Source organism: Chaetodon trifascialis, chromosome 6, assembly GCF_039877785.1.
Source record: "Chaetodon trifascialis isolate fChaTrf1 chromosome 6, fChaTrf1.hap1, whole genome shotgun sequence".
NCBI classification, from domain to species: domain Eukaryota; kingdom Metazoa; phylum Chordata; class Actinopteri; order Chaetodontiformes; family Chaetodontidae; genus Chaetodon; species Chaetodon trifascialis.
Genome location: NC_092061.1, coordinates 13926895 through 13942005, shown reverse-complemented (window position 1 = coordinate 13942005; position 15111 = coordinate 13926895). Strand labels below are relative to the sequence as shown.

Below are 15111 nucleotides of genomic sequence, written 5' to 3'. Positions count from 1 at the left end.
TGTATGAGAAGTAGAATCTTATTTTAAAGGAAAGTTTCTCAGATCTCGAGGGGTTGGTGGTATTTTTACAAGCAAAGAAGAACAGTGCACTCGAGGTCACAAAAGTACAATATTTTTCTTAAAATGGATTTTCAGTTGAAAGAACCTTCACATCCTGTGCAAAACTCAGGCTTGTTTTTTTCCAAGCAGTGTTTCACAAAATTCAACAATTAAAGCTGTTCCTACCATAGAGATAACCACCAGAGAAGCAAGTGAAAAAGTCAAGGACATATCACAGTCTTCATGACAAGAATTTTATTTTCTTCTTTTTTTAATTACATTTTGCATTAAATTAAAGAGTTTTTTTTTCTTTACAACATACATTAAGCTGTGAATCAGATGTTAAGGAAGTGAAGAGAGTAGGGCAAAAAACTTTGTGACGTCACAATATCTTACAAGCTTACAAAGTTCAAAAGGTTGAGAAGTTGAGAAGAGAGTCGATTTGCATCTAATAGCAGTGTATTATAACAAGGGTGAAAGACAAAAAAGGCACACACCAAAGAACCTCACTGTCCACAGCAGCCTTCACAGTCCAACCCAATCCAGTCTTGAAAATGTTTAAACATCAAAACACTTGATGTTACAGGATCTCAGATGCACCCACAGCTAAACTGACTCGTCAACACAGGATGCCGACGTTCAACCTTCTGACCTCGACGGATATTCTTGTTCACATTCTTTGTGGACACGGCAATTCTCCAAGGTGAGAGCCCCCTCAACTGAACATTTCTGGACAAGAAATATTTAGTTGTAGATCAGCATTACTCCAGGCCTGGGAAAGTTGCTGGTTCATGCACTCCTCATTACAATGGAGGGGTAAATAGGGCCTTGTAGCGCCCAGTGACCAGTCTACAATACAGTGGTGTTCTGGAAAATCTGGAGTAAACGCACCCCTTCATACTAATCTTGGGCCCTTTGCACTTTGAAGATCATATCTAAGCAATCACTGGAATAACTGTCTCAGCTGACCTCAGCCCATGTTTCTGAAGGGGCACCTTCCTCCTGACCTACTCTGTTGCCCATGACCCCGTCATTTGCAACCGAACCCTGCAAGTGTCTATGTACACGTTAGTCAGGTGACAGATCCTACACGCTCTTCTCCTGTTAGCTGTGGATCGAGACATAGTTGGCTTTCCTCCATTGAGAAACAGAAAATTGCTTGATGTCAAGAAAACTTTTACCTATCTACACATACAACACTAAGGGAGTGCTCCATTGATTTAAGTGTTTGGGGGGGAGGGGTGATCAATAAAAATCCTCAAGTAAAAAGGAAGTGAAAGCAAAAAAAGATTAGTCAAACTCTCAGCCATTCATAAGGCTTTGATATTGAGAGTGAAGCAAAATAAAAACGTATCTCTAGACTTCCTCAAACTGTTTTCTTTTACAAAATGGGGGGTTAAATAAGGTTCTTTTTTAATATTGTTGTTTTAAAATGTCAGCTTTCTTCACAGGAACCAGCCTGTTTATGCAACTGCCTGCCAACTGTTACGATGCACAGAACTGTGTTAGTACACTGGGTGCTTATGTGTATCTCATACTGTACGTTTGCTAGTGTTGACGTTGCATTATTATTGCAGTGCACCAGAAAGATGCACATACATTGGCCCTCTCAAGTAACAAATGTTAATCGCTCAGTTAAACAGTCAATCAACCATCACTCCAAACCATTAGACAGCAAAAAACAGAAACAAAAAACATAAAAACAAATACCAGGACTTTAAAACTGTATAAAATATAAAATCAAAAACACTCACAACGTCTTCATCGACACTGCCAGCACAACATAAAGGGTTGCTTTAAGCGCATTAATGGCACAATCTGAAATGAACCACAAAGATGAGTGTCTTTTGTGTGTGTGCGTGTGTGTATGTGTGCGTGTGAGAGAGATAAAGAGTGAAAGAAGAAAGGGAATCCTCCTTGCTCTCTCCCCTCTGGATTGTAAGTGTGTTATGTCTAGGGACCAGAATTACAACAATAACACCTACATTCTTTAATTGCATTTTTATCAAACCAGGGAAATATCATGACGTAAGAAAAATAAAAAAATACTACAAGGAGACAAAGTTAACAGCTAGTAAAGAAAACATTGTCACTACTTTAGGGTGTAAGGCACAAATTTACATGTGGAAAAAGAAGCAGGCAATACAGATGTTTTTCTAGTTTTCTTTTTCACCTGCTCGTCGCCGTGAGAAAGGGCGAAGCGCTCCGAGATGGACGCGTCGTTCCGTTTGCTTGCAGCGTCTTCTTTTTGTGAGTGTGTATGCAGATTCCCGTACTGTTGCTGCAGCTGCTTCTCTTATATTTGCAACATGCAACAGTGAGCTTGGATGGCACCGGTAAGCCAGCAACCAATCAGGACAAATGTTACTGACTCACACAAAACCACAGTGCTGATAGGGGGGGGACGGGGGATGCTCATTGGAGGAGTGAAAGGGTGAGATTCAGGAAGTCTTTTCTATGATTGGTCTAAAACAATGGAAATTCTGGTCCATGAAGGTAAAAGTCCCTGTCTGGCACAGTTTAAATAAATATCTCCTCCTCTTCACAGAGGTCACATATATCTCAAGCTGCAGGTCCCACTGAGCACACAGTAAGACCTAGTGGACCTTTAGTCATCAAGAAAGTTCTACGGGCTCCAGTTTAATGACTTTAAATACGTTTTTTTTTTTTTTTCTCACACTTGATTAATTAATATTAAAAGATCTCTTCTCTGCCTCTTTCTCTTTCTCTCCGAGCCTAGAAAGTCAGTCTTTTTTTTTCAAAAGCACTTCATAAAAATAAATACAACAAGCTATTAGTATTAACAGTCATGTGTTATTCAGTAACCAGTACAGTAGAAGATTCCTCTGGCCCAGGCTTTCAATCAAACCCAGGCAGGACTTGATTGCTGTAACACTGAGAGGCTTTTCACAGTTTCTCACAGAACTCAGGCAGCTGTCTGTCCTTTCAGTCTGAGCTCAGTCTCTCCGAGTGCTCACTCGCTCAAATTTCCCAGTCCTCAAGGTACTGTACAATGATTAGTCTCCAAACTCCTTTTGCTGACTTCTTATGTGCTTTTACCAGCATGATAAAGTATCAGGTCAAGTCCTGGTGGCCAAAGACACACAAACAGAAGAACCACCGCCTTGGATGCTACAGGGCGCAGTTGGTTGAAATATTCAGGACGGCATCATCTTCTTCTGTTTCAGTAGCGCACCGTCCCATGTGTGTTTACAGAGGAACTGGGAGCCAGCCAGAGCATGAGCTCCGTGACGGCAACAAATGACGACAACCATTTGTATAATATCTACATATTTATATAAAAAGAAAGTGTTTTCTTAAAAAAACTGTGTTGCATTTTCCACTGTACTGTACACCATAAACAAACAAACAAAGAAAAATACACTAAAAGGAGATGCAAGTTGTACAGTATTCCCTGTTTTTTTCTCTCTTTCAGAAAAAAGCTTTCACTACTGTCCGTTCACATTGGACCGACTGGCTAGCTAGCTGACTATGTGCAGGAGTCACTGGACTTGACTTTTGTCGAGAGTGAGACTACGGAGGGTTTGGGGGGGACATCAGGCTTGAGATATTTGATGCCCGTTCGAGGCAGTGAACCGTAGGAGCTCATTCCAGGCTGCCGTGACAGAGATATGCCCTGTGCTGTCATTTGTATGGAGTCCACCCTCTGGGGTGCAGGGGGTGGAGTCTCCACGCGGTTGAAGCTGTGATGTCTCGCCAAATGGGAGGAGTTAGAGGAGTTGGTGTTGTGCTTCTTGAGGACGGAGGATCCGGAAGCGGCGGATGCCGATCCTTTCCGGAGCCCGTAGACTGACGAGTGGACCTCCAGGCGTTTGCCCATCTGTGGGACGGCCGGAGGGACAGTGAGAGAGGCCTCTCGTTGGGGCACACGTGGTGGTAGCCCCCCATCTGGATCCACCATGTTGAGGTTGTGACAGGGGCTCTTGACTGTCTTGTACTCCAGGGTGGCGCCCTGGTCGTCCATGACACCATGGCCCATGCTGAGGTCACTATGGTGGGGCTGCTCCACGTACTCGTGCTGATAGGACTGCTGGTGCTGGTGCAGATGAGGCTGGAGCTGGTGCTGATGCTGTGGCAGAGGCAGGACTACAACACTGGGGATGTGCCCTGGTGAGGCTCTCAGGGGCAGGTCTGTAGAGATGACAGGGGAACCCATGGGTGGCATGTCCTTGGTGCAGGCGTTAATGAGGTTCTGGTTCCGCTCCCACTCCCGGCTGCCCCGGCTGGGCTTACGCCGCGGCTGCATGGGGGTGGATTCAGGCGTTGGCAGAGCAGCAAGGTCCAGGTGGTGCTGATCTGCTTTTATCAGCATCTTCCCATTTGGTGTCAGTCTCCCGTTGTGCATCAAAGGGGTGAGGATAGCCTCAGGTCGACCATCTTTGGCCTGTGTCTCGAACAGGCCCGTCAGCTTGGTCACACTGTTCATTGATCCCCGGCGGGAGTGGAGGTGGTGGTTGTCCTTTTCCTTGCGGCCTGTCAGGTCCATGTCTCGACGCCGGTGGTCACAGACACAGTAGACAATGATGCCAGAGAAGATGGCGCCCATGGCAAAGGCTAGGATGACAGCGATGGCCAACAAGGTCACAGGGACTAGCTGGTCATGACCCTTCTGGTAGCTCTCACGGATCACACCTGCAGAGAGACGTGGAGATGACATTCAGACTGGCAGACTAAGAGAGGGAGAGATGATACTGGAGCTTGTTTCTTTGTTTCTAAGAAGAAAAGAGCTGTTGGGAAAGATATTTGATTCCGATAATTAAAAGCTATTTTCTGGGTAAAAAGATTAGCAGTTCAAATAATTTAAGAAAAAACATGCAAATGAAGATGGGGTTTATCCCATTATAAGGGACACCTATTCAAAGCAGACACAAACGGTGTCTTGAAGAAGCAACATTCAATATTTCCCGAAAATCCAATCTTAGACTGAAAATGTGTTTTGAAGGAGTGATTATGATTCACATTTTAAATCCCAGATAAACCCCTCCGCTGAAATGAAAAAAAGATATGAGCGCAGATAAAGGAGCCTGAAATAACCGAACCCTTTCTTCTCCTGGATGCAAATGGGAGACTTTTCATAAATCTTCATAAATGGATCCAATCTCATGAATCACAGAGAATACATTAAAAAGCCTCTGATTAGGCGCTAAATCCAATGAGCAGTGTCATCAGTGTCTTCTGAAAGCGGCATTTTCAAAGACTGCCAAAGACGCGCTGCGATATGGCCAAATAAAAGATAATTCAATAAAAGCAAGTATGAAGTATTCTAGCGGTGGGAGAGTGGGAGCAGCAGGTTGTCTGCAATAAAACGGGGTCAACAATAATCTGCACGCACGTACACACAAGTGCGGACACATGCACCCCACTCCAAACACACACACATGCTCACAGATCATAACCTCCAGCCTGTTGATGAATGTAGACGTCTAATGCGGCGCTCTGCTCTTTGGGTTAAAGACACCGTTTCACAGAAGAGAGATTTATAATGCGTTCACACATGACCTGCGGCCAACACAGATCAGTTACCGCAGACAGAGGATTAGGCAGGTGGGCTCTATCACGTAAAAAGCTCCCACAGTGCACCGCTGGTCTAGATAACGTGACTCACTTACACGTGTGCACTGCGCTCATTGTCTCATATTAGGGTGTATATTTTTCACTGGCACGATATAGAAATTCCTCGTGCATGCTGTTTGTGTCCCGAGGAGGTCGTAAAAACCTGCAAAAGTGTCGAATGCAAAAAAACATGGAAGCTTTCAGTCACTCTCGGTGATATAGATAAGAACAATAACCTGATATGTATGAACCTGCATGAATGGAATTCAACTCCACATAATCCATTATGCCGGTGTGTGTCTCCTGTGTGTTAACAGTGAATATACACTCTAAAATAAGCACTATGTGGGTGATATGAGTTGTGTAACAGCTTTCAGAAACATTTTCATTTTCTAGGAATTTACATAGAAGTGGCAAGAATAGCTGAAAATGGCTGTCTTCTTTTTTGGGGGGATTTCGGCTCTTAAGAATTAGCATTTTGTAAAATCTTGTTTTTTACCCTTGTATGTCTTTTGTGTTGAATTTCTCAACAGCACTTTAAAAGCAAAATGTGCTTTGAACAGGCAGACACTGCACTGTATGAAACAAATAAGGATACCTCAAATATTTAAAAATGCACAACAGCCACATGAACATGGACATTCAATTTGTTCCTTAAAACACACACAGTGCACTGCCCACAGAAAACTGACATATACATTCAACAATACCTAAAGCATCAATGTTTAACACAACACAGTAATCACAACAGTGGTCAACAAGCACATCTCTGCAGTTTCATCTTCTTGCAGGTAAAATGTTTGAATTTGTTCTGTAATTTTCTAAAAGAAGGTGCCACAAAATGACACATTAGTTTGCAATAACTCCTAAAATCCTGAAGGGGCTGGGTAATCATGTTTAGGCTTTTCAGCTCGGCTGTGTCACCAGCGATGTGCTTGGAGAATATCTTCTTTCTGTGTCTCCTCAGCGAGACATAACGCAGACACAGAAACAACATGATAATCTGTTCTCGTGGAACTGAAATCCAGACTCTCTTAAACTAACATCCATAATCCTCAGTCGCTGCAGTCATACTTCATTAGTCCAAAAACCCGACTGCAAATCAGTCTTCCTAGCCGAAATAAGGCACGCTGCAGTGCCTGAGTCTCTGCATTGACTTTAAAGCTCAACCTGGATGAAGAAAAAAAGAGAGCGGTTACTTCTGCTCAGATCATTCCTCATTTATTGTGAAAACAAAACTTCACTTTTCTCTTTAATAGAGTGCTGACAAGAGGCAGCTCGGCCATCCCTCATTTAGTGTTCAACAAAACGTCTCGCCTGGCTAAAATCGTTTCTTATCGAGGACGTGCCCTGCTGTGGAGACTGTGTGAGAAGCGATGAGTGTTATCTGCAGTGAAGCGTTAAGGTTTGACATGTGTTATGCTGTGGACGCCTGTGACCAAATGGCCGGCCTGTCCGACGAAACATCTGCTTCCCATCTCGGGTAGTAACATCTGCGGACGAGAGAGATGCTTTTCCCTCGCCGCTATCTTTTTGACTTTCTTCTGCCCTCACTTAGATCTTATTCTCCTGACTTTCTGCCACTTCTCTCCATCACAGAAACAATGAATCACTGATTTCTTGTATCAGAGTGTTTTTTTCCCACTGTTAGGCTCCAATATGGTAAATGTCCTATTCAGTGGAAACTGGGAAGACTGTAATTATAACCTCCTGGTCTTTGTGAGTTATCATCCTTTGGGAGAAATGCCAATGATGGCAGGTGCTGGGTTAAAGCGCTGCTGCGAACAAAGGAGAAAAGACAGAGGAATACAGCTTCACCTAAGGAGAGGAGCTGCAAAAGCCTCCCAAAATCATTTACGTAAGAAAATGAAAGTGCAAGAATAAACAAATGCTTTGGCAAACCTCTGGTTTTTTCCATAATCCTTGTTAAATGTAAATACGTTCATCCATCTCTGCCTACGGTGCTTACATGCTGAAAGAGCAAATCAAAACTGTTATGAATTTTCATGACAGTGAATTTATTCCCGCTAAAGGTTAACTTTCTTCCACTGGGGATTTGGATTTCACATTGAATAACAAAGGAAGCAAAAGCAAGCGGGTGTCCACTCCGGTCAACTGTGGAGCTAGATCTTTGTCTTCTATTCTGGGTGTGGGAGCCAAGGTTAAAGCCCTATTTAACCTGCGCCGCATGCTTCTTCCTGTCTGCATCTTCTTCTTGGGTTTTCTCCACTTCCATCCATCACTCATGTCTCCTGCACTCACACACACTTCCCACTTGGTGTGTGTACTTAGCCCAAGGCCGTGGGTAAAACACAAAGAAGGAGAAAGAGAGGAAACTTTGAAGACTTCCATCTTTCATGTGAGGAATTGTTTCTCATCCTAACATCAAAGAGAATGAGAGTAGCCACAGAGGACCCAGGAGGTGTCTCTGTCGAATCACAGGACTTCAGGGTTTTGAATCAAGGTGGCTACGCCGCTCATTTTCCGAGGCCTGTTTGTGATCTCGGCAAAACTTTTCAAAACTTCCACAATGTGACCTTGAGAAGTATCAAAGTGTTGCTAAAACCCACAGATTTTCTGCTTTAGTCTCATCTTGTTGGGGTTCTGACTATACAGTGACTTATAATCTTCTGGTTTCAACTCTTGCCTTGCCCCCAGAATGCCTCACAAGGCATCCTGCAGTTCGACACTTCTCTCAGCGTTGAATTGATTTGAATTTCACACCGCCTCGGGCCTCAACATTCAGATATTAAACACATATCTCAGATACTCAGATATTTCTCGCTGTCAAAACAGCCTGGGTCGGCAACGCTGACTTGTAAATCAGAAACATTGTAATCTGCTGTGACTGGAACTTGTGAATGCTCTCTCTCTGTCTGTCTGACACACACAGACACTCTTACACTCTTTTAATCTCTTCAGAAGCAGCAACTGACTTAAGCCCACAGAGCTCGTCTTTGTGTTGGTGTTGGGAAAACTTCAAAGGTAGTTAAACATCACAGAGAGGTTACGGAGAGGGCTCCAACCTCTGTCTGCAGGCCGTCGCACAAAGACAGTGTTTGAGAAATGATAAAAATCTTAATCAGAGTTAACTGCACTCCCTGAAGTGTCACTTGTTGAAAGACAGAACAGTGGACCTTCTCGACTAATGGAGTAGAGGAAAAGGGATGAAGGGGAGGAGCAGAGAATGCTTAGCGCCTTGCATTTCCTCTGCCTTCACTGCAGCGAGAGCTTTGGGAACTTCTTATTCGCTGTCAGGGACTTGCTTGTTGTCATCTTTTAAAAAGGACATTGCTATTTAGATGATGACAGCAATTCATTAAATTCTATTTAATCTCCTGTTTAGGCATAATCCCATTAAGTCTTGTGTATGTTTATGTTCGAGAGGCACTTGCATTAATGGTGTTATTCAGTATTAAAGCATTCATGAGACAATTGTGAGTCAGTGCGCAGCATACTGATGAGCCAGTTAAGATATAATTAAACCCTTAATTATATCGTTCTGCACCTCAGGTATTAACACTGATGTACTAACCTATCCACCTCCCTGCATACAAACTGTAATATTTAATACTCACAGGAAATCAACAGAAATTACACGTCCCTGGGAACATTTTTCACTGTTTGATGTCTTAAATTGAGTCTTCTATTGGTTGATTTAATGGGTGATAGACTTGTTAAAAAGCACTGTCCAACAGCTAAAACAATTAAACCAAGTCTGTGTGAATTTCATTGCTATCCCTGACAGTGCAAGTTTACCACAAAAACAAAACGCAACTGATAGAAATGGGGATTTTTCTGTGGATAAAAACTGTAGTCTGAACTCTTGTGTGATTTCCTCTGAAATGCTGAATGCTGTTAATTAGCGCTCAATCTTGATGAATCACTGTTATATAAATGGTGACCCACTCAAGTGTGTTTTATTGTGCTGTGACTGCTGAAAATGTCTGGCAAGCTTCTGACTTGTATGGATGATTAAAGTGCTGTGTGTGTCGCGATATGTGTTGTAATTCATCCAGTTATAAATGCAGGCATTGGTAATCATTCACAAATGTTTTAGCACACAAAAGACCCTACATAGTGCCACCAGAGAACAAAAGCTTGTATCTACTCATTGAGTGGCTCACTCACGGACATCGTCAGCGTGGCCATTTAAATTCAGTTCAAAGTAGAATAATGACAGCTGAATGTGGGTTAGACAGGCTTCAAAAGCACAAAAGGATGAGCTGCTGTGATATGAGCTTCAGTCTCACGTGGCCAAAAAGACAAAGCAAAGCTTTTTGTAAGAGCCAGTGATGGCAAGAGGTCTTACTGAAAAGCATAACCAAATCGTAAAAATGGATAAGTAAGCAGCAAATGGGTGTAGAAAACAAAAGTGGTCCAAGAGAACAATAAGCTAATCAGTGGAGGAAATTATGGCTCATGGCTTGACGTCAGTCAGGGAAGTGCGTAATGCCGGGAAAACATCCAGTTCACTGTTTCTATTATGATTCACAATGAGCTGCGAATAATTCATCTGCCACACAAAGGCCTATCACAATCTTTGGCCAGTAAGAACCCTTAAAGTAAAATCCAGTGGCTAATACAATATTTAAGATATTATAATGACAAGAGTTGAAGGATTAGTTGATTAAGACTTTTTTTTTCTACGCTCCAGTGCAGTCGTTCTGCCTTAAAGGGCTACTTCACCAACTTTTAACCTAAATCCTATCATCCCTTTTTTATAGGATTAACCTAAATCCTATCATTCTACTACAGGGACATATGAAACTACGAGCATTAAATTTCCCAAAGAGATCGCCCTCACAGGCTCCTGAAAAACTTCACCTGCCAAATGCATCATCTGACAGTAAGCGGAGTTCATGTTGAACTAAAGCGTCTATTACCTCGAATCTTGTCGGCTCGCCTCCAAGCGAGGGTAATTTGAAAGGAGAGATGTCTCCATAATCAGACAACCAAGAAATCCCTCTTCTATCTTTTTTTCCCTCATTAGTGTTGGAAGAAATACGACTGAAAAGTCATGTGTGATAGTTCTATACTGACCACATTCATGAGAAATGGCCGTGGAGCGTTCCAGTTGGCACTAGTTTATTGATTTGGTTTCGTTTGTAGAGCTAATATGGGGATAGATCAGCGGTTAAACAGACCTTTCCAAACTACACAAGCTCAAGGTTTTTTTGGTTTTGTGTTTTTTAAAAATTTACCAGAAACTCAGATCAAAGCTACGGTTGTGCTCCTCCATGAGCATGTAGCTGGACGGACTCGAGGTGATGGAGGCAGAATGCATTACAATACTGTGACAGTGTTACAAAGTTTGAAACCAGAATTTGACTGTAAACAAAAACAAATATTTTCTCAGGCAGTATTGAATCTACCTGACAGTTTTACAGGTAACACTCATGACTGACATGGCATCCCCAATAACGATGGAGAAACATTCCTTCAGCTGCCTTCCACACTGCCACATGACGCTCAGGCTCGGGCTATCATGACTTTTGGCTTGACAAAAAGAAAAGTAATGTGACCCATAACACCACCTTGGCACACAGGTGTCAGAGAGCTGCCTGCAGCTGAAAATAAACCTTGCAGAGCAGCTGTCAGACAGTAGGTATTACCATGAAATCCTGACATGGAGGGACATCATTTCTCTCAATAAACAACAGAAGTTCTCATCTAATGGTGAAGAAATATCAATATGTTGTTTTGGAAACAGGATGTTGGGGGAAAAAAACGTGGCTCCTCAGATTTTAATTCACAGATCAAGTTTTTGTTTATCAGCATGGAAACTGCGTCAGCTTCAGTCATGTGACACGAGAAAACTCATGCTGTGAATTATAATGAGTGTGTGGAAACAAGAAATGTACAGCTGCTACCTGGAATATGTTCATAGGCAACCTTTTTTCTACTGTAAGCGATGCTACTTATAAACCACACACAAGCCACTGGGAGGTGGCTGGGGTGGGTTATGGGTTTTTGCAATATTAAACCAAGACCATCTTGAGCACCTTAATTGTGCTTTTGCTGCTATGAGCAGGAAACGAATGAGATACCGCAACAAGGCCTTTCCAGTTCTCAGTGCTCTGAAACCCACCGTTTCCACTGCCTTGCGCTTTGCCATGGCAACTTTTCCAAGCCAAGCCCCAAGCACCGCACAGCGAGCTTGTGGCCAAACTTCATACTGGTTGAACCTTGAACGCAAGCTCGCTGATGTTCAGTGTCAACATTTTGCAATTAGCTAATTACATAAATTAACAAGCTCATTATTCATAGAAATAAATGTTAAATGTTTCAAATAAAAAATGTGTCAATTTCCTGATTAAATCTCCTGATGTTTAGGAGACAGGGTTGAAAGCAGATATTACGTTCAGCACAACACTGTTTCAGCTGGGATTAATCGTGTTAGCTGGTTAATGTCGACTAAACAAAGGGCTGATCGGGATGGAGAGAAACACTGCTGTTCACCTACGATGTTGCTTTGCATCTTATATCCTCTCTTATTCCCCATTTGTTCAGTTCTATCATCCACCCAGTTTGTACCATCTATCTCTTTACTCTCTCCTTTATAACCTTCACTGCTACATTATTGTCCTGTTCTGTTTAATAAATCTTTATCATGTGTGTTCCTTTTCTCTCCCCTCCCTCATTTCCCATGTCTCGTCCCCTGTTGTCTCTCTCCATCCCTCTTTCCTTCCACCTCTCCCCTTTCCTTCTACCCTGGATAGCTGCTGTAATGAACCCATAAATTGGAGCAACACAGCGGTGGCTACAGGTCGTGTTGGGGGAGGATGGATGTAAAGGGGGGAGAGTTGAGCCTGACGGAGAGAGAGAGGTAAGAGGAGGAGAGAGAGCAGGGGGAGGGGGAGGAGGGCGAGGATTCATTCCTGCAGACAGAGCAAGAGATATGACTCCAGTTGGAGAAGAGACAGACTACAATTGGAGAGACAGAGGAGGAGGAGGAGGAGGTGCAGAGATGGAGGAGAGACAGAGAGAGGCAGGGGGGAGGGGCATCGGGGGAGGAGGCTCCATAAATTGGTTCAGGAATTCATTTGCACTAGGTAAGGTATAGCCTTGGAACATGCCATCCCAGTCAGATGAGAGGTCCTGTGGAAGGGAGACTGATCACAATGGCAGCAGATGGTGGAGAGTGGTGGGGCTGGTGGTGTTTGAGGGCAGGGTGAGCGATGGGAGGCGAAGGGAGAGGTGTAAGGTAGGGTGACAGGAGTGGAAGGAAATATAACAGAGACGGATGAGGCTGAGACAGACTCACAGACAGACCAACACGGAGCTCAAATGTACTGTGAAACACAAGCGGCCACCTGGTAACAGGGACGGCCCCACTGGACTGCCGGATAACGATGCTGTTGGGTGCTAAATATCATCAGTGTGTGAATACTCATCACTTTGCAGCATTTCTAATTACTCTGGTGGTGTCGGGCTAATACATATTGGCAGCACTGTAATATTCATTAGCAGATAAGATTCCACAATGTCTCCACTGCAAATGAAAAAGTTGGGGAGTAATTGTAATTTCTTTTAAATCACAAACAAGCTTGCAAACGACTTTGGATATGAGCTAATGCATTTTCACTCAAGCATAAACTTTTTTTCCTTTTACTTAATTTGAGAGATTGATGGTTTGGTTAAATGTTTATCCCTCATTTCTTGTGTAAAATAGGCTGCATGGATTTATCTCTGAGGCATTAAAATGCAGATAAAATGACTCATTTACTTAGTTTCTGACTCATATATTGATTCCATTTTCACTTTCCCATTTGCAGTTTGCTAAGTTTTCACAGTACAGTTGACACCTGAAGCCAATAATACTGAGGGCGACAGGAAGGAAGAGGAGGCAGGATGGGTGGAGCGGGAAATGAACACTGTTGACTGTGGTGCTCAATTTGCCATGCTGAAAAGCATTAAGCTGTATGGAGGCAAAACTGTGCTTAATACCATCAAAGCAATAATCAAGGCAGGAAAAAGGCAAATATATAAATAGCAAAGAAAAAAAAAAGACCAAGCCATGCAAAATATCAAGAACTGCTCACAAGAAACCAACACAAGAAAATCAAACGAATCTCATCAGAGCTGACTCGTGTAGAAAAGGAAAAAGAAAAGACTGTTGAGCTGAAATTGAAATAGAACTGATAAATACTGAAACAAGCCGCAAAGGTGTCTTATATAAATGATAATAATAACAATAATGATCATACAGAAAAAACAGCAGGAAGCATTGAAATTGAAATGTGAAGCCCTGTTGCCGTTACCTGAGCATGGGACGCCCACATTACCCCCCGAAAACCTAAGAGAAAAGATTCCTGGAACTTTAACGAATGCAAGACAGCTTTTCGCTTTTGATACGTGTGATTCTCAAAGTGAGGCGTTCCCCGTCATTCCTCGTGAAGCTCGGGTAATATTCCTCCCGCTCAGGTAAAGGCAACGAGGGGAACGACAGCATGTTGTGATGCTGGCTGTAGGCATGCTGTCTGAAGTTTCTGCCACCATTGTGCTTGGATCTACCCACCGGTGCCTTACTGCTTCCAGCTGACGTGCTGCAGTCACTGCCTCTGTTTATTCCACACACAGAAGGTACTGGAGTATTGTGACACGACTGAACTACCTTAATTTTAGTGCTTGTTAGTATGGGACACAGTATGTTTTCAGCTAGCCCTGGTTTCTGCCTCTTGTGTATTACGGTTGAGTCACACGACTGTGTTCCTGATATTACAAACATACACCTGTAGATCCTACCACTTATTGCTGTTTTTGAGGCATTTCCAAAAGTCCCCGAAGACTTTTCTAACCATCTGGATGAAAAGATATTCCATCTGCTGCACCATTAAAAAAAAAAAAGATTTTTAACCTGTTCCTCACTTTGCAACTGAACAGACTAATTTTTAAATCTTGGCTCACATTGTACAAATTGAATAAGGAGATCCAACTACTATCTTCAGCGCAACCTGAGGAACAGGTTGCAGAACCTTTTCTTACAGTGCAACAGAAAAGTTTTTCAGATGGTTAAAAGAATCTTCTGGAAATACCTTTAAAGCAGCAGTAAATGGTGTTAAATGATCCTTTTCAGAAACCTCAATGCTTGGCGCGGTGACTCACATGTTATATTAATACATAAAAGGCAAAAATTGAAGGTAGTTTTTAGCATGAAAAAAACAGTGTAGCACTTTTCGAGCAAATTAAATTGCAAAAATCTTTTGGTCTTAGCAGGTTAGCTGCTCTGATTTTCTCTGTGTCTTTCTTTATATTCAATATGTCCATACAAAGTCCTTTCTATGCTAGCACTCATGATGAATCACCATTATTAATAATCAATATCTCCTCAAGGCCATGGTGACGCTGCCTCTAATAGCATGAACTATGAAATGTTGCAGGGACGTGTTGCATGTTATTTTATTGGGATGTGTAATAGGTCTGCCTCTCTGTTTTATTAAGGGGCAGAACATGGATCAGCAGCACTGCAGTGACCTTCCCCCCGCCCCCTCCCTG

At 42.8% G+C, this 15111-nt stretch overlaps 1 protein-coding gene across 3 annotated transcripts in view; it reads right to left on the bottom strand.

Moving 5' to 3' along the window:
• Nucleotides 1-281: 281 nt before the first annotated feature.
• sema6a (sema domain, transmembrane domain (TM), and cytoplasmic domain, (semaphorin) 6A) overlaps nucleotides 282-15111 on the bottom strand; it is a 107344-nt gene continuing 92514 nt past the window's right edge. For 2 of the 3 annotated variants that reach the window (XM_070965322.1, XM_070965323.1), the window contains one exon: nucleotides 282-4692. In XM_070965322.1, the coding sequence (XP_070821423.1) occupies nucleotides 3530-4692 (1163 nt within the window). In that variant the 3' untranslated portion in view covers nucleotides 282-3529. The remainder of the gene's footprint in view (nucleotides 4693-15111) is intronic. The other variant, XM_070965321.1, reaches the window with a different exon arrangement.